Source organism: Vombatus ursinus, unplaced genomic scaffold (genome assembly GCF_900497805.2).
Source record: "Vombatus ursinus unplaced genomic scaffold, bare-nosed wombat genome assembly UNPS02014906.1, whole genome shotgun sequence".
Taxonomy (NCBI): Eukaryota; Metazoa; Chordata; class Mammalia; order Diprotodontia; family Vombatidae; genus Vombatus; species Vombatus ursinus.
In genome coordinates, this window is record NW_020954684.1 from 468,347 (window position 1) to 491,909 (window position 23,563).

The window sequence follows — 23,563 nt, forward strand, 5'->3', positions numbered from 1 at the left end:
GAAAAAAAAGAAGTCTGAAGACTTGGGGGTTCACTTATTTGGGTCAGCTAGGTGGCACAGTGGATAGAGCATCAGCCCTGAAGTCAGGAGGACCTGAGTTCAAATCTGGCCTCGGACCAAACACTTGACACTTACTAGCTGTGTGACCCTGGGCAAGTCATTTAACCCCAATTGCCTAAAAAAACCAAAAAAACAAACAAACAAACAAAAAAAGCAGAAAGAGCTCTCCCAAGAGGCTGAGAGCTCTTCACCTCTTGAGGCATGCAAGCTGAAGCTGAATGACCACCATTTGACAGGAGTGTGTGGTAAAGGGAACTGTTCTTCAGGTTGGTGTTGGACTAAGGTGCCTTCCAACTGTGAGATTTTGCAATTCAATTGATACTATGATTAGAAGGATAACATAAGGAATATGTAGCCTCTCCACCTCTTCCCTTTATACTTCATATTCTCAAAGGTTTGAGACTGATATAATGGGCATTGGGTAGTGGGTCCTCCAAATGACCCCAAGCCCAGTTATGTTGGTCAAGAATGGGACCTATCTGTAGAATGTTGGCTGTTGGAGCTGGGAGGCTGGGTACCTTACAATCTAATCATGCATAGATTGTGACAGCTGAAAGGAGCCTAAGAGATCATTTAGTCCAATCTTCTTTTAGGTAAAGAACTTGAGGTAGAGAGAGGGCTTGTTCCAGAACCTCACAATGGCAGAGCTGGGAGTCCCAATGCTCTTTTCACTAAACCAAGTATCTTTCACCAGCCAGCCAGCCAGTGAACCCAAACTCATTTGGAAATTGACAGATGATTGACTGATTGATGAGAAGAAATTTATTTTAGTGGTCAGCTTTAAAATCCCCTTACCTTAAGATCCATTCCACCACCCCCTCCCTCCCGCTTAGTGTCCAAATTGATTAAGTAGCCTTTATTTTGAAAGCTTACTTCTTTAAGGGACTAGGGTGACGTAATGGCTAGTCTCGAAGCTCCTCCCTCTGCCTTTCCATCCTATCGGAATCTCCTGGAGCCTCTTCCCTCGGCCAATTAGCGCCCTAATTTACTTCCCGCCCCCTACCCGTATCCCAGGGATTGGGGGAGCGGATAACCAAGGCAACCGAGGAGCCACCTTCTCCGGGCTGTGGTGCAATCCTCCCTGGATGCTGCCCATCGGTTTTTTGCCTGTTGCCACCAGCAACAGTCTCGGCAACGGCCCGTCCCCGTTGCTATAGTAGCAATACACAGATCCTCACCACTTTCGCAACAACCTGACCCTTCGCAACAACCCAACCCTCCCCCAACTGCTCCTTCATCTCCTTCTTTCAGACCCTTACTCCCAACTCCGAAGTTCTTCTTACGTGTTTTCGGGGTGGAAGAGGAGTATTTAAGGGATCTGGGAGTCGGATCTAGGGTGTGTGTGTGTGTGTGTGTGTGTGTGTGTGTTTGATCCCTGGGAGAACAGGGATAAAAGAGTTAAAGAGGGAAATGAGGGAGTTAAGGGGAGGAAGTCATGAGAAGAAAAAGGGTTTTTGGAGTGAAGTACTAAGTAGTTTCAGAAAATTCACTAACAGAGAAAAGAGGGATTGAGGGGGAGTTCTGATGATAGAGAAATGTGTGAAAATAAACCAAGGGGTTGGGGGTCTATCATGCCTTCACCCCAGGCACCGGTTGCTTCCCCCCACCTCTCTTTGAACTGGAGGGGAGATGGGAAACCCACTAAATAGCACAATGGGACTCACCTCACCTGAACACAGACCATTCTCCCCTAAGATGGAGGTTCTCCTGGGACTGAAGCTGGATGAGATGGCGTCTTGGAGAGAATGAGGAGGCGAGAGAGTCACAGGACCGGTGTTTCTTTCCAGGATTTGACCAGCCTTCACTTTAAGGAGTCTCAGCCCCAGGAAGGAAGATGTCTGATGATGAGGATTTGGAAGAATATGATACAGACCAGGATGAACCAGAGGAGGAAAAAGAGAATAAAGAGGCAGAAGAAGGGGAAGAGAAGGAGGGAGGGGAAGAAGCTGAAGAGGTAAGGGCATAGGCAGGGAGGGACCCTAAAGAGAAGTAACAGCAGAGTGATGAGCAGGACTGCCTAGAGAGTGAAAAAAAAAAAGGTACACTTGACCCTATGTCCTCTTTCAGTTCATCCCCAATCCCATCACAGAGGACACAATGAAAGAAGGTCTCTCTTTGCTCTGCAAGACAGGCAGTGGACTCTCCCATGCTTATGTGAAGCTGGAGGCCAAAGATAAGTGAGTGTGTATGTGTTGGAAGGGGAAGGGAGAAGCAGGTGTGCATTGTAGGAGCTGCAGTTAATATGGAAATCTTCAGTCTTACCCTCCTGCCCCAAGTTTCTATACCACTTTTGTTCTAGTCCTGTGGGGAAGGGAGAGTGGAGCTGGTCACTGAGCACCGTTCCTAAGCAAGCAAGGAAGAAAAGCTGGGGTCTAGGGACTGTTCCTTTCTGTGCTGATTTCCTGACTCTTCCTTCCTCATATTGACTCCTGTTACCTACTGCCCCAGTGCATCCCCTCTTCTTTCACTTCACCAGCTTTGCTTTTCCTTATCCCCATCCTCATTTCACCTGTTGTTTCTTTATTTCTTGCTTTCCACCATTTATTCATTCTACACTCTACTGCATCCTAAACCCTCTTCTCACTGTAGTTTCCTCCCTCTCTAACACATTCTGCTCTCCTTTGAGGCATCCCCTCCCTCTTATTGAATCTACTTTATCTTTCATAATCACATCGACTCAGTTGCCTTTAGGATAAAATATAGACTTCACCAACCTATCTTTCTAGCCTTGTTTCACATCACTCCCCTTAATGCATCATCTGCCCCAGCAGATGCTAGACAACTAGACAACTAGTTATTCCCCAAACTCAATATTACATCACAGACTTCTTTACATTGGAATAAACTCCCTCTTCACCCTGGCTCAGAGTCTTTATCTCCTTTCAAGGCTCACCTTAAACAGCACCTCCTAAGGGAAGCTTTCTCTGATTGCCCCCAGTTGAAAATGCTCAATTCCTCCTCAAAATACTTTGAACTGACTTTTCTAGGAGTTCTGTCACTCCAGTGGAGTGTAAATTACTTGAGAGAAGGGATTATTTTTTTTGTCGTTGTATTACTGGGTTTAGCAGTGTGTCTTGCACACAGCCATCAGAATGTGAACAGGACTTGTAATTTCATTGGTGGAGGGAGCCCCTGGAGAACTCCCTCCTCCAATGCAACTGAAAGATTAAGCAAACTGCTCTGGGTCACATAGTCAGTATATGTCAGAAGCAGAACTTGAACCCAGGTCTTTCTGGTACCAGACTTGCTCTCTATCCAATAGGCTAGACTGCCTCTTGCCTTGCATGATAGTGTGTTTAAAAGTTTGGGGTTTTTTTGCATTGTTCTCCCCAACTCATTCCCTCTGGCTTTCTTCCCCCCTCCTCCCCTGCAAACCAGTTCCCTAGTCTTCCAGCCACTCTCTTCCCCACTCCAGCTATCATGCCCTGTCCCTAATTCTAACAGCAGCCCTGGCCTCCCTCCCTTCACCATTGTCCAGGGAACTGACTGACATTTCTCTGCTGTCCTCCTACATCCACCTCCGTTACGTGGATCTGTCTGGGAACCGGCTGTCGGACTTGTCGCCACTCAACCACCTGACTCACCTACTCTGGCTCAAGATTGACCACAACCGGCTCCAGAGTGCCCGGATGTCAGAGCTGCCCTACTTGCAGATTGCCAGCTTTGCCTACAACCAAATCACTGACACCGAAGGCATCGGCCATCCCAGATTGGGCAGCCTGGATCTCAAAGGTGTTCTCTGGGTGGGCAGAGGTGTAATATCGCTAAATCATAGCACCACACAGATTATTTAGTCCAATCCCTTCATTTTACAGATGAGACTCAGGTCCAAGGTCACAGCCTCACAGCTTTAGAGCTGGAAGGGCCCTCAGAGGCCATCTAAGGCTAATCCCCTGCTTTTACATATGGGGAAACTGAGACTTAGAGAGGTAGCAGAGATTTGCCCCAAGTCTTCTGACTTAAAATCCAAGGCTCTTTCCATTCCAACACATTGTGTTGTATGCTTGACTAGACTCCTTCCTTTGCTGTGTCAAGTGGCATTCTGGGTTAGATGTTGTATATTACACAACCATTTCAAATGCACCCTGACATTTGCCTTCCTTAGGAAACAACATCAAGAAGATAACAGGCCTGGATCCCCAAAAGCTGGGGAACCTGCACACATTAGAGCTCCGAGGGAACCAGCTGGAGAGTACACTGGGACTGGAACTCCCCAAGCTGAAGAACCTCTTCTTGGTAATCTTCAAGGGTTGGGTAGAAAGCACCCTGAAGGCAGCATGGCTAAGTTATAGTACAACTGTGCTGACCAACTCTTTGTGTTCCCTTGGGGACATCGCAGATCCTCTCTGAGTCTTGCTGTATGACTAGTGTTATGACTGAGGGAAGAATGGCATGGTTGATTTGTATCATCTGAACATCTGACAGGACCATTCTGTGTTGGCCTCACCCTCACCATGGCCCTATCATAGGTCTTGAGAGGGTTTGGAAGACATCCTTCCAAGACATCGATGATCCTGATCCACTGGGGCAGTGGCCCTTGGTTACAGAGTTGGGAAGGGAACCCAGATATCCAGATTGCAGTTTTCTATTCCTACAATATATGTATGGCTTATAGCAGGGACATTCTGGTGACTCTCAGGCAGAAACCGAGGACTTTTGGGCATGAGACTTTCTAAGTAAGAGAATTTGGGGGAGAAGGACAGTAGAAGAAACTGAACCTTCTTAGTGGCCCAACTCTAAAGGGTCCTGGCTTTCTCTGGGGATAATAGTTTACCTTGACTTCCTCTCCTTTGGCCATCTTTTTCCTCCCTTTACTCCTCTTCACCTTTATCTCTGTCTCTCTGTGTTGTTTTTCTTCTTTCTTTACATGTTTCTGTCCGTGAATCCTCTTCAGTTTGTCTCTCTTTAACCAGCCTGTTCTGTGTAGGCCCAGAACCAGGTGAAGACAATAGAAGGAATTGAAGGACTGAGTTATCTAACCACGTTGCATCTTCGGGACAACCAGATCAGTTCTCTGACTGGCTTCTCTCGTGAAATGAAGTCTCTGCAGTACCTCAACCTTCGGTATGTTTGCCACCCTCCCATCTCCACCTTCTTCCATCCTCAGGATCTGGGCCCAGATTTTGACTTTACATCTGGATTCTTACCCAAACTGAATCTATTTCCTGATTATTGTTTTACCTTTTCCTTTTATCCAATCTGATGGTACTTTTGTGTCCCTCCCTTCCTAATCCTAACCTGTTGGAGCTTTACTCTTTCTTCCCTCCAAATTCCTAAAACCTCCCCAGCCTGGGACTTTAAAAATCTTTCTCTACCTCTTTTTTTTAATTTTTAATTTTTTTTTTAATTTTTTGGCAGTTGGGGTTAAGTGACTTTCCCAGAGTCACACAGCTAGTGAGTGTCAAGTGTTTGGTCTGAAGCCAGATTTGAACTCAGGTCCTCCTGACTCCAAGGCCGCCTCCTCCGCCTCTTAATTCCCACCTTCCCATCCCTCCACTTCCCCAGAGATAATCCCTTCTATGAGCATCTAGATGGTACATTGGATGAAGCACTGAACCCGGAAGTCAGGAAGAACTGTGTTCTGGCCTCAGACACATATGTGTGACTCTGGGCAAATCTCTTAACCTCCATCTGCCTCAGTTTCCCTAATTGCAAAATAGGGTTGTTGTGAGGATCAAATGAGATAATATCTGTAAAGCACTGCATAGTGCCTAGCACATAGTAGGCATCTAATAAATCCTTCCTTTCTCCCTCCCTTCTTCCTTTCCTGCTTTTCCTTCCTTTCCTTCTTCCCTTCTTCCTTTCCTTCCTCTTTTCCTATTTCCTCCCTTCTCTTCTTTCCTTTCCTCTCTCCCCTCCTCTTTTTGTTCCTTCCTTCCTTCTTTCCCTATATTGGTACAGGTGCCACACCCTCATAAAACTCTCTCAGAAGATGGACTAAACTAGATTAAGGGTAACCAATAGGCCTCAAACCCATTGATGAGTTAGGGGGATATCTCCCCCAAGCATGTGAAGATGTCCCCCTGTGGAATGGGCAGATGAGAACAATTTGTTCCAGTGACCACAAAAGCAACCGAAGCATGACTTTTGACTTGCCACTGGACTCAATGACTCTGGAAGAGAGAGTGAGACTTTGCCCAGCCCTGCCTCACCTAAATGCAATTCATGAGCAAGTCAAGACGTCACCCCATGATGTCATTGACCCTCTTGGAAAATGAAGGACAAACAACAATATTGGCTTCATCTTGCTACCCTGCCTCCTATGCCCCAAATTTTCTGTCCATCTGCCTCCTTACCCCCTTGATTTTCCTTGAATTTCACCTTTGCTTCCCTAAGATCTTTCCTCTCTAGCCCTTTAACTTTCAAGGGGTAATGGTAGTTGGGCTAAAGGAAATGGGAGTGTTCTAAAGAAGTAGGAGCCAGTGTAGAAGGAGACTGCATCTGGATAGCAGGTTCAGCAAATCTTTAGGATGTCCAGCCAATGACCAGTGTCTGGAGAAGCCACTGTTCAGCACCTGGAGAAGTACACAAAATATAGTTTCCACCACTCACCATTTTCCCATCTGGTCAGCCCACAAATGGTTCTTTGCTCTCTACAATCAATCAACAAGCCTTTATTACATGCCTACTCCATGTCAGGCACTGTGCTCGATACTGGTGATATAAAAACAAAAATGAAACAGTTTCTGCCCTTAAAGATCTTACCTTCTACCTGGGGAGACAACATGTATATACTTAAATGCGTATAAAAGTATATCTAAAATAAATACTAAAATTAAGGTGATTTTTAGGGGAAAACATTAGCTGGAGAGGTGGCACAGTGGATAGAGTTCTGGCCTTGGAGTCGGGAGGACCTGAGTTAAAATCTGACCTCAGATACTTGACACTTACTAGCTGTGTGACCCTGGGCAAGTCACTTAACCCCGATTGTCTCACCAAAAAAAAAAAAAAAGCTTCAGATGTGGCATTTGAGTTGAACAAAACTATGACTTCTTTGAGATGGATGAAGAAGTTCATTCTAGGCCTGGGGGAAGCCTATACAAAGGAAGAGAGACTATAGCAGATAGAGTATCATAAATTGATAGACGGGCCAGTTTGGCTTAAGTGTAGTGTTAATGAAAGGGAGCAATGAATGAAAAGATTGATTGGAATTGGGTGAAAAGGGCGTTAAACATAAAAGCAAATATACAAATATACAAATAAAAGAAAAAAATATATAACAGAAAAAAAGCTTGTATTTGATCCTGTAAGAAGAAGGTTGCCAGTGGAGTTTATCAAGGAGGGGAATAACATGATAGGAAAATTACTCTCTTCAGAGGTAATATGACTGAAGACAGAAAAATTTATTTTAAACCCTTCTACAGGGGGAACGTGGTGACAAACCTAACAGAATTGGTTCGTCTGAAAGATTTGCCCCGACTTCGGGCCCTGATCCTGTTGGAGAACCCATGTACAGATGAAAATGACTACAGGCAAGAAGCCCTGATACAGATACCCCAACTGGAACGGCTGGACAAGGAATTCTATGAGGAAGAAGAACGGGCAGAGGCTGATGAAATCAGACAGAGGATAAAGGAAGAGCAAGAGCAGGACATGGAACAGGACCTGGATCAGTTTGGACATAAGGAGGTAGAGGGAAGGACAGGGTGTGGGTGCAAGGATGGGGTGGGGGCAGAGCACCAGGGACTTCGGCTCTAGGAGAAATCTAGGGGACGTGGTTCTTCAAAAAGGGGGAGGAATAAAGGAAATGGGGCTATCGGGGTGGTTCCTTGAGAAGAACAAGGTGGAGATAAAAAAAAAAAGTAAAAGAAGAGGTCTTGGTTGAAGAAAAACCTTAGAGGGACATGAGTCTGGGCTCTCAGAATGGGGGAATGAAGGAGGGCAGGAAGCACCAGTGGTTGTGTGAGGGGCAAATGGGAGTTGAGAGATACAAGAGCCTAAGGGGAGAGGGAGGTGGGAAGATTTACAGAAAGCTTGTCTGAGGCTGCTAGAAGAAAAGTAGAAAGCTGTATGATATTGGAACAAATCAGGGATGGGGTCACCGGCTAGGGGGATAGGACTAAACATTTCTATAGCAGCTACTGGGCACATAATTGTAAAGCTGAGTGATTTACAAATATTGTTTCATTTGACCCTCTTAACAACCCTGTCAGGTAGATGCTACTGTTACCCCTATTTGACAGGTGAAGAAACTGAGGTAAACAGAGGTTCAGTGATTTGTTCAGGGTCACACAACTAGGGAGTGTCTGTGGTTAGATTTGAACTCAGATCTTCTTGACTCCAGGCCCAGCTTTCTGTGCTATTCAACCTTTAACTTCATCCGCCTCTACAAACACTGTGTCTGCAGTCAGAGCCTCTTTGGCCTTGTTGCTTGTGACTCTGGGCGTATACCTTAACCTTTCTATATCTGTTTCTTGATTTGTAAAATGTAAGAGTTAGACTAAATGATCCCTTCAGTTCTTTTCACCCATAATTCTATGATCTTGTTTTGATTCTTTGGGAGCTAGGGTAAAGGGTAGGAATGAGGAGCCAAGAAGACCAGGGAAGTGAATTTGGGGGAGATTCCTATGCAAATATAGACTAGTAGGCAAAGAGTAAATAGAAAAAGAAGATAAGGGAGAGGATGGAAGCAGGGGGGAATAGAAAGGAACACAGCTGGACCTAGTGAAAAAGGCAGCCAGGAGAGAAAAAACTAGGACTAAAAATCTGAAACTAAAAATAACCATGAGGGAGGAGGGAGGGAGAAAGACATGCAAGGGAGATGGGAGGAGAGAAGAAGAGGGGTCAGCAACAGAGGTTGGACCAAGAGAATGGTGGATGAGAAGAAGGAGGAGTGGAACACTTAGGGGGAAAGGACACACGAAGATAGAGGAAAGGATACAGATAGGGATGAGAAGAAGAGATAGGAGGAAGGGAAACAGGAACATAGCTGGGCCTAGGAAGGAAAATCTGAACTTCTGTCCTCTCTCCACAGGACCCCGATGAAATTGTGGTCTGAGGCACCAGTGTGTGTGATACTGATCTTCTCATCACTTTCTTCTTTCCCTTGGAAAGACCATATCCTTAGTCCATCCTTGGAGGAAGTGGTCCCATTCATTCCTCCTCCCCCTGGATCCCAGGAGTTGGAAGCACCTTCAGCTCAGGATCTGTGAAAGGAGTGATAAAGAAAGCAGAGAAAAGAAGGAAGGCAGACCTAGAGAGAATTCCTTGTTTTGCACTTTTATTTTTATTTTTTTTTCTCAGCAGAACTGGTGGGGGTATTGGGGAAGAGGGAGGTAGAACAGTCAGATAGCTTAACAGGATCCAGGCAAACCTGAAAGGGGAAGGGACAGACCTAGGGGAATTTAAACACTGGTCTGGTAAAACAAATGGGGGTGGGGGGAGAGCTGTGCTCGAGAGCCGACCTGGGTGGGCTGAATTGCTTATTTTTTCAATAAAGGGATTCATGCCACTGGCGTCCTGTGACCTTTGTACATGGGTGTGAGCGTGTAACACTGAGTTTCTGTGACTGTGTCAGTGTCTGCCAGGTTGTATGACAGTCTGTGTGCCTGGATGTCACCGTCAGTGTATATCACCGAATTTTCCAGTCTCTTTGCCAGTGTGTCAGTGTCAGTTAAAATCTAGGTCCTCTGTGCGTGGCAGGGTCAGTAAAGATGTGGGACCCTGCCTGAATCCCTGTGTGTGTGCGCGTGTGTGCGCGTGTGTGCGCGTGTGTGTGCGTGTGTGTGCGTGTGTGTGTGTGTGCGTGTCTGTGCGCGCGCCTCGGCTGCAGCCCGGTCCTCCCGCCCGTCTCCTGACTCCCCCACCTGAGCTCCGCTCCTACGTGCGGCTCAGCGGGCGCCTTCTGACTCATCGGGGCTCCGGGTCACATGCGTCTTGCAGGCCCTATCGGGTCCGCTCTCTGCCGCCTGCCTGCCCGCCCGGGATCTGCAGCGGCCCACGCCCCGTTCCTGGCTCCCGTTCCCTCCGCGCTGCCGCCCGCTCTGCCGCAGGAAGGTGAGACCCCAGCCCCCTTTTCGCCATCTCTCCTCGGTCCTTCGTCCCCCTCCTGCCATCCATCCCCTAATCATCTTTCCAGAATGGCTTCGCGCACCTGCTCCATCATCTTTCTCCCAAAGCCCAGCCCTTTCCCACCCACCCAATATAGTGTCTATGACCCTTGCTAAATGTCTCCATATTTTCTATCGGCTTGCTTATTACCTCATCTGTGTTTCTATTGCTGTCTCTGATTGAAAATCTCTCTATTTGCTTTATAACCTGTGTCATAATCTTCTACGTTTCTGCCTCTTTTTAACTTAACTCTCATCAACACCTTCATTTTTATTGATGTTACTATTTTTGTTTCTTTCCATCTTGACTCAATTCCTTGGTTCTGCATTTTGGGGATGCCCCTTTCTAGTCTCTCACGTTCCCTAATATAACTTCCTCCTCCCCACTCTCCTCTCCCCATTTTTTTCCTTCATTTTTTGACTATGCAGGGAATGTCAGTCTGCTGGGGAGGTGTGGATGGGTACTGTCTTCTCAGCCTTAGCACTCTGCCCCCTTTTCAATTACAGTACAGCCCCCCACTAGACTAGAATCTGATTCCCCAGACCTCCCATGTCTCTTCTGCCCCTCCCCCGTCATGCTCAGCTTTTGGGGAGTAGAAGAAATGCGTGTGCAGGAGCCTTGGAGAGAGATTTGCTACTGGGGAAAGGGTGGGGGAGGCTGACAATCTGAGGATGTGAGTCATAGATGTTCAAGTAAGGGGCTTTTACCATCTGTCGGGGGAGGGGAGACCTTGGCTACTCATCATTCTTCTTAGCATCCAGAGAAGAGGCTGGCTTGGTGGCCACTCCCAATCTAGGTATACCTTGGGGAAATCCCAGCCGGCTGGTAAGTGCACTACTGAGGGGGAGAGAGGTCCACATTTCCCATGGAATGCTTTTCCACTAAGCCTCTTTTCCTCATTACAGGGCCCCAACTCCCAAAATCATGTCCCTTTTTTCTTTATGCAGTGACCTTCTTCCCTTCCACCCCCACCATGAGGGAACTTCTTCCTTTCCCCTCTCCTCACTGCAGCCAGATCTTCCATCCCCTCACTGCAGGACCCCTCTTCCCTATAGTCATGTCCCTTTTTCTTTTTTTTTTCCTGATGAAGTGACCTTCCTTTTTTCCTCCCCATTCCCCAGGATGGGGGCATTTCCATTTCTCCCTTCTCTTCACTGCAGCCAGCTTTTTCCTCCCTTACTGCAGTGACCTCCTCCCAGTCCCTCCCTTTCTCTGCCCCTCCCACACTAGCCCCACCCCTTCAGCATCTAACTTCTCTCCTCCCCTTTTTCTCCACCAGTAGATTCTAGCCACCATGTCAATTGAGCGCATCCATGCCCGGGAGATCCTGGATTCCCGTGGTAATCCTACAGTGGAGGTGGATCTCTACATAGCCAAAGGTAATGAATAAGGATTGAATCCTCTATCAGGGTTGTCTCCCATCCTAACACTGTCCATCTCCACCATAAATATAACCCTTACTAGGATTAACTGGCTGTTGGAGCACATGGAGTGCACTGATTTAGAGTCCACAGCTGCTGTGTGGAGTGGGCACCAGCAGAGGATGAATTCCACAGGGAAGAGGGTCCTGGGATGTATCCATGCATGGATAGTATTTTCCTGGCTACGTAGGGATGGTAGTTTTGTTCCTGGTCATCCAAGTCAAGAGCTGCATTTGTTTCCAGGCTTATGTATCTGTGTTTGCCTGTTTCTATGTTTTGGAAATGTTATGTGTAGTTAGGGATTCTAGGCATGGCTGGAGAAATGCTGGTGGGAGTGAGGACTCTGAAAAAATGAAGAGATCCCTATCCAAGTAGCATCCTCCCTCTACTCCCAATTCATATGCTGCCACTTCCTTCCTTCCTGCTCTCAGGTCTTTTCCGGGCAGCAGTGCCCAGCGGGGCATCTACTGGCATCTATGAGGCACTAGAGCTGAGGGATGGGGACAAACTTCGTTACTTGGGCAAAGGTGAGGCCCCTTTACCTGTTTCTCCCTTTATATTCTCACTAGTTCCTTCATTTCTCCTTCTAGCATCTCTTTCCTTCACCCTGTTTCCCATATCATCCCAGGCCCCTGGACCACTTGTCTGTCTTACCACACTCCTTGGTCTTTTCTTTGTCTGGAATCTCCTTTCTTCCTCCTGACTTCAATCCTAGTCCTGGCTTCCTTCCCTCTTCTCAGGTGTACAGAAAGCTGTGGATCACATCAATAATAACATCGCTCCTGCACTGATCAGTTCTGTGAGGCTCTTCTCTTTCTTGGGGGGGAAAGAGGGATGTATCATAGGCTTTCATTGGATTCAAAGGAAAGGGACCATTCTGTCTCTTGGACACTCTGTTTGGATATGGGGCCTGGGGAAGGATCCTACTGAAATTTGATAATCCCACCAGAGGATGCCCAAATTGCCCCCCAGTAGTTTCTATGATATATTGTTTCCAAATGGAATGGGGTAATCAGGATGTAATAAACAGGGATTTGGTCCTGGGGAGAAAGCCTATTTTTCCCCTCCCCATCTTGTCCCGGCCCCAGGAATAAAAATGACTATCTCTCTACAGGGCCTTTCTGTGGTGGAGCAGGAGAAGCTGGACAACGTGATGTTAGAGCTGGATGGGACTGAGAACAAATGTAAGATGGTGGTCCTGGGCAGGGAGGTAGATGATACAAAAGTAGCAGAGCTGGGGCAGAGGTGAAAGCTTCATTCCAAGGAGACAGAAGATGGGCAAAAGCCCTTTGCCTCCTCACTAACCCTATCCCTGCAATATCCTTCTCTTTCACCCTTTTTGTGTTGGCCCCATAATCCTAGTGGCCTTTTAATCTGATGATCCATCAGACCTACTAGTTATATAGGATCCTCAGTGATCAGTTATATTGTTGAGATAGACAAAAGAAAGAATTTTCCAACAATCCAAGGAGAAAGGGACGTAGCATGGAAAGACTGGACATAGTACCAGGGGAGCTGCAGTGTCCTGGAAAGAAGTAGTAGCTTTTGAGTCAGAAAGAGCCTTCAATCTTAGCTGGTTAACCTTGAAAAAATTATCATCTCTGAGTCATAGGACCATAGATTTAGAGCTGAAAGGAACTTGAAAAACCATTAAGTTAAACCCTCTTATTTTGCAGATGGCAAAACTGAGGTTGGAGAGAGGTTATTTGCCAAGGGTCACCCAGCTAATACTTGGCATTCAGGTCTCTGCCACCCAGCCCAGCACTTTATCCAATATGCCCCCTAGTTACTTCTCAGTTTCCTTGTCTGTAAAATGGGGATAGGGATTAGGGACAGAACCAGTGATTTTAGGGAGTTCCCTCTGAGGAACTATATGCCAATGCAGTTCAGTACCTTCTGTGAAATGTCTAGTCTTAGAGAGTTTCCTAGAACACTAACAAGTAAGTGCCTTGGCTGAGTCACACAAGCCAATATGTGTCCAAAGTAGGACCTGAACCCAGGTCTTCCTGGCCCCAAGGTCAGTTCTCTGTCTGCTACATAATGCTGGCATAGGGTTTCAAATTTATAGCTATATTAAAATTATGTAACACACAAGGCTTAAATAGAAATTAAGTAGGCCTCTAAGTTTATAAACTACTAGCTTTCCATGAGAATTTTCATGATCATATAAGATCCAGACTTCTTATGTCAAGGTAGGACATTTGTTGTTAGAGAAGGGCTGGGCAGCAGCTGTTTGTTTGAATATTTTTTATAATTCTATTTTTTCTCATAAAATATTGTTTCTAATGTATCTGATCACTAAATACAGAACAAACTGACTTGGTTTACCTACTTCAACATTACCTATGTCATAGAATTGTTGCAAGGATCAAGTTAAGTAATGGCTGCAAAATGCTTTGTAAACTGTCAGGTACTATAAAAAGTCAGCTAACCATAACAACAATAATAATAACAATAGGAGAGGAAGTGGAATGTCTAGAAATAGGGGCAATTTTTACTTTTCAAAAAAAAAAAAATATATATATATATATATATATATCCTAACCCTTCCTCCACATCCCTCCTTCAATAGATTGAGGTTTTTTCTTTTTATTTTTGTATTTAAAAAAAATTAACAAGCATTCATTTTCTCCCTTTCACCTCTTCCCCTACTCTTTGAAAAAAAAGAAAAAAACAAAATCAACCCTTTTTTTTTTTTTTAACAAATATGCATTGTCAAGCAAAACAAATTCTCATATTGGCCATGTCCAAAAATATGTCTCCTTCTGCATCTGTCTGGGTCAAGTAATTTACCCCATCATTGATCCCCTGGAACTGTGGTTGATCATTGCATTGATCAGGATTCTTCAGTCTTTCAAGGTTATTTGTCTTTACAATGCTGTTATTATTGTATAAATTATTCTCCTGGTTCTGTTCACTTCACTCTGCATCAGTTCCTACAAATCTTCTAAGGGGTCTTTGAAAACATTCCTTTTATATTTATTATGGCACAATAATATTCTGTTACATTCACATAGATTGAGGTTGTTTCAATCAGAAATGGGCTGATTTCTGCTTGAGGACCTGGGAAATCTTCACAGTCTACCCAAGGGGAGTGAAAAAAAGAACCAGAAAAATGGAACTAATTCTTATCATATAAGGAAAAGTGATTGAAAATGAATGAATGAATGAAGGGGTCTTGGAGGGAAAAAAAGGGTTATAATTTCTTTCTTGAAAATGATTAATTTAAATGTAAATAGTTACTAAGGGGCAGCTAGGTAGTGCAGTGCCAGGCCTGGAGTCAGGAAGACTCACCTTCCTGAGTTCAAATCTGGCCTCTGACACTTACTAGCTGTGTGACCCTGTCGACCTCAGTTTCTTCATCTGTAAAATGTGATGGAGAAGGAAATGGCAAACCACTCCAGTATCCTTGCTAAGAAAACCCCAAATGGGGTCATAAAGAGTCAGACGTGATTGAAAAACAACTCAGCAATAAATAGTTACTAAGCATGTTTCCATTGATGTTTAATGTTGTTTCTCATAAAACATTTCATATTTTTTTAAAGGAGGGAGGAGTCAGGGAGCAAGAAAGAGAAGGGTACATACTTTTACGCCTTTGTCTTGAGTACCATATCTTCTAAATCTTGCAGCCAAATTTGGGGCCAATGCCATCCTGGGTGTGTCTCTGGCTATATGCAAAGCTGGGGCAGCAGAACGAGAATTGCCTCTCTATCGCCACATTGCCCAACTGGCTGGGAACTCGGATCTCATCCTACCTGTACCTGTGAGTTTTACCTTCTAGGAGCTGAGGTGGGGAGATGAAGGACAGTAAAGGGTAGCTCCCTTTGCGGAGGGAAGCAGTGAAACAGCTGTACTTCAGGGAATGGCTGAGGCCAGGCAGATAATGAAGGCTGAGGAGGAGGGATGCTCAGGCAGGAGAATGTCTGGATCAGAGAATCTGGGGGTAGGGTCCTTTGACTCCCTTTTTTTCTTTTCATTTCCCAGGCTTTCAATGTGATCAATGGTGGCTCCCATGCAGGAAATAAGCTAGCCATGCAGGAGTTCATGATCCTTCCTGTGGGAGCTGAAAGCTTCCGGGATGCCATGAGGCTTGGAGCCGAGGTCTACCATACACTCAAGGGTGTCATCAAAGACAAGTATGGCAAGGATGCTACCAATGTTGGAGATGAAGGTGGCTTTGCTCCCAATATCCTGGAGAACAGCGAGGGTAAGGCTGGTAGTGGTGGAGAGCCACACTCACAATCCTGTAAGATCTTCCACCCCTGTAGATTTCTAGATATAAACCCAAGCAATCTCTGGAGATATACCTATATTATCCCCATTAGAGACCCACTTATACTCTCAAAATATGCCAGCTACTCAACCAGATCCTAACGGAAGCACAACACCACCCTTTGGTCTCATGAAATTCATTGCCTTCATTGCCTTGAGATAATACTGAATTTTTACCTGATTCTTGGAAGTTCTCTAAATGCATACCCAGTTATAGGAGAACAAATTTTTACCCACTCACACAGATCATTCAGGATTTCTAAATCAAATACAGGATTTCCGGGAGTTAAAGAAGATTAACAGTAAGATTGAATGGATTCACTGGTTCACAGGATATATTAGGCTAATGAAACTAGCCAAATTTTAGTGGCGTAGTTTTATAAAAGCCACATACAAGAATATGATATCTCTAGGCCCAGAAGCACCACCTCTTTCCCCAATTCCATGCCTCCACAATCCCTTTTTTACCATCCCAGGTCCAGAAGGTTAACACCAGCATTGCTGGTCTCCTAGATTTTTTTTCAAATAATCAAAATTCCTGTTTTATGTTCTACTCCATCAGAGACTTTAAGAGATTCCATCAGAAGCTTTAGGTGTGAGAATATCATATTGCATGCATCTCTTTCTCTTCTCCTCCTTTGACAACTCTCTTCCCACCTGGTGTCCTGTATTTCTAATTCTGTCTATTAACCCACCCCCGCTTTTTAGCCCTGGAACTGGTGAAGGAAGCCATTGACAAGGCTGGCTACACAGAAAAGATCGTCATTGGCATGGATGTTGCTGCCTCTGAATTTTACCGTGATGGCAAATATGACCTGGACTTCAAGTCCCCTCCTGATCCTTCTCGATACATTTCTGGGGACCAGTTGGGTGCCCTCTACCAAGGCTTCGTCAGAGACTACCCAGGTGCTTGCTCAGGAAAGACGATTGGGCCTAAATGAAACAGGGGAATGGCTATAGTTATTTAAAAAAAAAAGATTTTTTCTATACAGACATAACAGTAATGTATAGAAACATGGTATATAACTGGAAGAAGCCAGTGTATAGTGAAAATAATGCTTATAGAGTATAGGCATGATATATAGTATGAAGGAGTCATGTGAGTATGAGAGGTCCATGGACAGTGTGAGGATGCTGTATAGAGTATATAGAAGCTGTGTGTAGAATAATATAATATTAGACTAATCATTTAAATGAAACTTCACAGTTTACAAAAGACTTTCATCACAACTCTTCCAAGTAGCCCAGAAAGAAAATGCAAATATTATGATATCCATTTTACAGATAAACGCACTGAGGCTCAGGGAGGTTAAGTGACTCGCCTGTATCACAAGACCAGTAAGTGGTAGAGCTAGTATCTGAACTGTCTTTTGACTCCTGAGTCCAGTGTTTTTTTTCCTACTATGCTGTACCTACCTATAGGCATTGTATGCAGCTATGTGTATTGTGTAGATACTGTATGTAGGCATGTATGAAAAACTGAACACAATACATAGAAATTATGTTTTCATGTAAGTGCTAAACACAAGTCTCCATTCTGTTCATTTTGGTTAAAACCCTGAATCAAATCATGGGGCCCAATTTGGGCTCCATAGCCATAGGGGAATGTAGGGATAGGAATGGTGGAGTAGAGACCCAGAGTTCTTATTCCAGGAATGGGAAGAGTTGATGATCTCCATTGTCCCTGAGAACAAAACAGGAGAAATTAGATGGATATAGCAACAGGGTTGATTTAGATTAGCTATAAAGAAGGCCTTAGAGACATGAGAGGCTACGATGGGTGACCAAAGGAAACTGTGGAATCTTCCTTGGAATTAGGAAAGAATGAATTAAAGGTAGGCCTACTTGGAGGTGAGAAGGATAAATAACTAAGATGATTTCTGGGGCTCTTCCAATTCAGAAGGTTTGTGACTTGTTGGGAAAGCTGGGAGTGGGGATCTTGGCTGGGCCTAATGGCTAATGGGAGTCACTGATCCCTTCACCTCTTCAACTCTCAGTTGTCTCCATTGAGGATCCATTTGATCAGGATGACTGGGCTGCTTGGTCCAAGTTTACAGCTAATGTGGGCATCCAGATTGTGGGTGATGACCTGACGGTGACAAACCCAAAGCGAATTGAACGGGCAGTGGAAGAGAAAGCCTGCAATTGCCTACTGCTCAAGGTCAATCAGATCGGTTCCGTCACGGAGGCCATCCAAGCGTGAGTGAGCCCCTGGTCCGTCTAAGACCATAACTCTCAAGACCCTCTGTTTCAAGCCCTACTCTTCTGTCACTAAGCCCCACACATTCCCGAGAGAGATCCCATTAAGTCCCTGGATCCCCCAGACCAACTATCTCCAGATTTTCTCTTTGAAAAGTTGAAGGGGGGGCAAGAGCCTATTGTGAGGAAAGGGGAGTCAGTACCCACTGTGTGTTGAGGGGAAGGGGTACTGATCCTAGGAGTCAGTGACAGATGTGTGTGTGTGTGGCAGGTGTAAACTGGCCCAAGAGAATGGCTGGGGGGTCATGGTGAGTCATCGGTCTGGAGAGACAGAAGACACCTTCATCGCTGACCTGGTTGTGGGGCTATGCACAGGCCAGGTGAACAACTTCAACAACATTTCCTAAGTGCCTGTTGGGGAAATAAGAAAACTGTGCTAGCCACTAGAGGAGATAGAATTAGAAGTTTTTTTTTTTTTTTGATTGGAGGTGGAGGTCTGGGAAAGCTTTATGGATGAGATAATCTTTGAGCTGGGCCTCAAAGGATATAAAGGGAACTAGTTTGGGGGAAGTTTGGGAAGAAAAATTACAGGTTGGGTGAGCATGAGACTGACCTAGAAGTGCCACATTGGATAGAGATTGGCATGAAGGAACAGGGGAGGTGCTGATAGCTCCTGAGCAAGGTATCTTCTCTAGGTATTTAAAGACACCAGGGAAGTTTAAGGGAGTGGATTGTATAGTGAGGGCCCCTGAAGATAGTGACGGAGTCTTTCTCTGGGTTCGGTTTTTTCCAGATCAAGACAGGTGCCCCATGTCGTTCTGAGCGTCTGGCCAAGTACAACCAGCTCATGAGGTAAAGAAAAATTAAGGGAGAAAAGTGGTGCCCTGAGTGGTAGGAATGGAGGAATTCTGGGGTAGGGAAGGTTATGGCGATCCCAGAGGTTTTCTCCCTGGAGCCAAAACCATGAGGACAAGTTGGAAGGGGAGTTGACAAATGCTTTCTAAAAATTAATAAAGTGAATTCTTTTAATTTCTGGAGTTTTCAGTCAAAATGCAACTATAGATGTATTTTGCTGTAAAAAGCCATTTGAAAAGACAGATGCCCTTTTTTATTTTTATTTTTACAAAGAAAACTTCTGATACATGAGTTAAGAATACTCATAAAAATTTTATAAAAATGAGAAAGTGGGAATATAAAACAGTAGTTACTTAATTTTCTTTTTTGAGTCTTGATATCATTCATGATATCATCACAGTCTTGATTTTTTTTTTCCTTCCAAAAAAGGTTGGGAGGGGCTATGGATGAAGAATGAGAGTCCTTGGTGGGTGGGTGGGTGGCAGGTGTTCCTCTTGCCCCTCCTGATACGCTCTGTCCCTTCCTTACTCTGTCTCTTACAGGATCGAGGAAGAGCTGGGCGATGAAGCTCGATTCGCTGGGCACAATTTCCGCAACCCCAGCGTGCTGTGACCACTTTCTCTCCTGTGCCTCCACCCCCTCCAACTCTGTGAACTGTGACCTCTCACTTCCCCAAGCTGTGCCCTAGAGCCCCAAGCCCCTTGGAATGTGTCCTGATCCTCCCTGTCTTCCTTCCCTTCTTTCCTCTTTCCCCAACTTCTCCAGCCCCGGTTTCCTCTTACCTTGGCCTCTTTCCCCACTCTCCTGAACAGTCCTTTTTCCTGGGGTCGTTCTGCTCTTAGCTTCCTGCCTGTTACTCCTCTTAGTTTCTCTCCTTTCTCAGAGTTGGAGAGGGGAATGTGAATTGCAGAAGATAGTCAGCCTCTGGAAGGGGTTTAGTTTGGGTATCAGGGTCAGTGATGAGATCAGGGTATATTATACAACATGTTTGGAGAGGGGCTAGGGTAGAAGTTACACATGCTCTCTGCTTGTGTGGGTATGTCTTGGTTCTATATGCTATCCATTTTGCACATGTTCCATGAACTGAAATGTTATGTATGCAGTCTATATGTTGTGTCTGTTGGATGTGTGTTGCGTGTGTTTGGCATGTTATTTATGTTGGCATTTGGGGCAGGGCCTAATTTGAAATTATTTATGTAATATTTTATTTATTTATTTATTTATTATTTCCTTGGAATCCTAGGGACTGAGCGTGTCTTGTCACAGGGGGCTATTTTTCCATGTCTCATTCAGCTTTGTGCCATAGTGACCATGGGTAAGGAGGTATAGCAGGAATGGGAAGGGTAAAAGGAAATATCCTACACTTTACCTCCTTTGTGTGTGGGGACCCCTCCCCCCCAGCTAAAGCTCCCTCCCTAGACCTAAATCCCTAGGTTCTTTCCTAGACTCCCTCATCTTTTCCCCAGCTGTAGCAGAGCCATGCCTCTCCCTCCCCCCCATTCCCACCTACCTGAGTCACCACCATCTCCATGCTCCCCACAATTACCACTGTCATTAAAGTCTGAATCACAGCCCCCGTGTGTCTGAGAAGTCTGTACCCCACTATCACACATGAAGCAAGTGGGCTGGGGACTGGGAAACAGAGAACAACAGTGCCTCAGGATAAGAATCCCTGAATAGAGAGGGTGGGGGCAAGTGTGTGTGCCAGTGTGAATGTGTGTGAAGGTGGGGAGGGCGAAAGAAGACCGGGTTAGTATGGCCAAGATGGGGTCCGAGAGCTGGAAACCTGAAATGCCCATTCCTTCTCAATAATATACCTACTTCAGACAGACACTTTGGCCCAGACTGCCCCCTCACTGGGCTCCCATCCAAGCAGGACCACAGCTGACCCCTGGGGTAAAGCATGGAGGACCATACAAGTCTCAGAGCCAGCTGTCCTTTGGGGAATGGATACCCTTTCACTCCCTGGGGCCTGGAAGGGGAGTGGGGTGTTGGATTGTGATGTCTGTAGATAAATCAAAATATAGGGGAGATTGAACAAAGTCTGAGTCCCTTCAAAAACAGAAGGGATGGATTTCCTAGGGTCTAGCAGGATCAGAACACGCTCATCAACCATTTCCAATTTTCCTTCCCCATTTCCTAGAGAACACCCCAGACAAGGGGGTCCCAGAGTAAGAGACCTTTTCAATCTAGAGCCCCTGTAAAGAAGTTCTGTTTTAAGAGGATGCCTCCCCACCAAGGCCTGGTCTGGTGACCGCTAGAGGGAGACAGGGTTCATGAAACACAAGCTCTGGGGACCAAGGCCTAGAACGCTCAAGGGGATTCTGAGCTATTGTATAGTCTGCACAGGTCTCCCCCATTATCCTCTCCTTTTCCACCCTGAGATTTTCTCTTCCCTCATCTCCCTCTATCACCCTGCTGCAAAAAAAATAAAGGGGGGGGGGTCTAGTTCTTGGTGGACAGGGTCTGTTTCCCTCATTGGTTCCCTTCCTGGACCCTCAGCCTGCCCTGGCAGGGATCATACATCCATCACCCAAATGTTAGGGACTTTGCTGTCTTATTTTCTGTTTCTTAGTCTGTCTTTTGCTTCATACTCTTTTCTCTCCCCTTGTCTTAAATGGCTGCCCCTTCCTGTGACTCATTCATTTCTTCTTCACCTCTTAGTTCTCTCTATACTTACTGCCTGTTCCCCATCCATTTCTTAGTCACTCCTTTTTCCATCTCTTTGCCAGTCCAACCCTGTCCCTTCTCCACAAGCCTTTCTGTTCCCTCTCTCTCCCAGGTATAAGGGAGGATTGGGTTACTAATTCTGCTCTGCCTGGGCCTCCCCGGCCCCTCTCTCCACTTTCCCTTTGTGTAGTTGCTTGGTGACCACTGGCTGGGGTGGGGTGGGGGTGGAAAGAAATGGTGTGAAGGATTGAGTTGGGGGGCTCTTGCAGCTAGTTGAGGGTGGAAGAGAGAAATAACCTAGTTTCTCTGCAATGTCTACAACCTTAGATGGGTCTCTATCACACCCCACCCCCTTCCAACACACCCACCACCCAAATGCATTCTTAGCCTGGAGGTAGCCACCATTCTATCCTCCCCCTGCCCCACCCCCCTGTGGTCAGTAGAGAAAACCGAAGACTGGGGACAGGCTTGAAGCTGAGACTTGAAGTGGCTTACAGAAGGCCAAGCCCAGTTTGAGGCAGAAAAATGCAGAATATGGGGGGGACTGAGGGAAGTTGGGTGTATGTAATGGGAGGAGCCCTTCAACATGTAAGGTACGAAGTAAGTACTGTCCAAGGGCATAGGATTGAAGGGGAATAGGGGAGAGAGAATATGATTGGATCCCAAAGGAGAGGAAGAAGAAAGAGGAAGAATGAGATTTGAGAGATAAAATTTGTGTGGGTGAGGGTATACAACTGATTTACTAGATTTGGGACTATTTCCTCGGCTGTGTCCGTATCCCGGCAGTTTGGAATACTGCTTGACATTTTCAGTCCCACTATCACCATCCTCACCCCCTAGACAAGCCTAGGGAAAGTGGGGAGGAGAGAAGTCTAGGGGAGGGGTCCCAGAGTGCATTGTTCTCCCCACCCCAGCAGTCAAAGCCGACCCTGATGGCCAGGAGCTGACTTTTTACCTCAGGTTAGGCCTGCTCCCATATATTTTTCTCCTGACTTCCCAACCCTAATCCAGGGAGGAGTAGGGGACTCCAAATCCAGAAACTCCAGGTCCAGCTCTTCTTATTTCCCAGCTACCTCCTCCTCCTTCCCTCCACTTCCCTCTGGCCTTCTCAGTCTCTGCAGCCAAAAAATCACCCAGTGTTTCTAGGTCCTTTGTACTGGGAGATGGGACAGCTGGGTGTGGGATGGGGGAGAGAACCTGGAGAAGATGGTTGGGAGGGACTGAGGGATGGAATAGGAGAGTTGTGGTCATGGTGGGGGTTATTGGTTGGGAGACTAAGGTAGACAGACTGGCAACAGGAGAAGGGAGACAGAAAAGTTGGGTTCTGAAGGGGTTGAGTGTTGGGGCAATGAAGGGAATGAAGGGAATATTTCCAGGACTACTAGTAAAGGGAAGGGGTTGGTGGTGGGAGGGGCAGAACAGTGGCTGGAGGGTGCTAGAGACATTTCTGGGACATGAAAATGGGTTTGGAGTTTGGTTCAAAGAGCTGCTTATCCTCCACTTTTCCTCCCCACCCCCACCCCATTGCTGTCGTTTCTTGTGGCCTGAATGACCTTTGCTGTGGACAGGGTAAGACAGGCCACAGAAAGGGGAGAGGACAGAAGAGGACAGCCAGAACTCAGGGGTGACCCGATTAGCCACTCTGCCTCCCCTAAAATCTCTACCTTTCTTCACTGACCTCATCTTTCCCCCAAGTTTCACCATCTCCCTCCCAATAATCTCATATTTTCCCCTTTTTTTACCCTATTTTCCTGTTTCCCCCAACTCCTTAGTCTCCTTGTTTTGGCTCCACTATCCATCGATTTTCTTTCATCACTTTTATATTTCCATCTTTACCTATATTGTCCCATCTCCCCTAATAGACCCCCCCCAGCTTCCCACCATATTTCTATTATTCTTCCCTTCTCCTCTATTTCCCCTAACCTCTCCCTAGGATTCCCATCTAGCCCCATCTTTTCCTCATTTCCTCTCTGACACTGCTCCTTCATTCTCCCTACCTTACTCTATCTTTCCCACACATTTCCCTAATACCCCCC

General features: G+C 45.8%; 2 protein-coding genes across 7 annotated transcripts; both read left to right on the forward strand.

Moving 5' to 3' along the window:
* Window positions 1-1,294: 1,294 nt before the first annotated feature.
* Window positions 1,295-9,426, forward strand: LRRC23 (leucine rich repeat containing 23). Of its 2 annotated transcripts, none has more exons than XM_027843345.1 (8): window positions 1,295-1,396; window positions 1,756-2,014; window positions 2,128-2,237; window positions 3,539-3,792; window positions 4,166-4,296; window positions 4,988-5,124; window positions 7,425-7,689; window positions 9,035-9,426. In XM_027843345.1, exons 2-8 carry the CDS (start codon window positions 1,895-1,897, stop codon window positions 9,056-9,058), a joined length of 1,041 nt encoding a protein of 346 aa, XP_027699146.1. In that variant the 5' UTR covers window positions 1,295-1,396; window positions 1,756-1,894; the 3' UTR covers window positions 9,059-9,426. The 2 variants fall into 2 exon arrangements, with proteins under 2 accessions (XP_027699146.1, XP_027699145.1); XM_027843344.1 differs by having other exon boundaries at window positions 1,848-2,014.
* Window positions 9,427-9,986: 560 nt separating this feature from the next.
* On the forward strand, window positions 9,987-20,654 carry ENO2 (enolase 2). Of its 5 annotated transcripts, none has more exons than XM_027843280.1 (12): window positions 9,987-10,056; window positions 11,393-11,489; window positions 11,963-12,058; window positions 12,272-12,330; window positions 12,646-12,715; window positions 15,161-15,294; window positions 15,516-15,738; window positions 16,512-16,709; window positions 17,801-18,002; window positions 18,274-18,382; window positions 18,796-18,854; window positions 19,400-20,653. In XM_027843280.1, exons 2-12 carry the CDS (start codon window positions 11,405-11,407, stop codon window positions 19,467-19,469), a joined length of 1,305 nt encoding a protein of 434 aa, XP_027699081.1. In that variant the 5' UTR covers window positions 9,987-10,056; window positions 11,393-11,404; the 3' UTR covers window positions 19,470-20,653. The 5 variants fall into 5 exon arrangements, with proteins under 5 accessions (XP_027699081.1, XP_027699084.1, XP_027699083.1 ...); XM_027843281.1 differs by having other exon boundaries at window positions 9,999-10,056; window positions 11,390-11,489; XM_027843283.1 differs by lacking the exon at window positions 16,512-16,709 and having other exon boundaries at window positions 19,400-20,654.
* The last annotated feature ends 2,909 nt before the right edge of the window (window positions 20,655-23,563 follow it).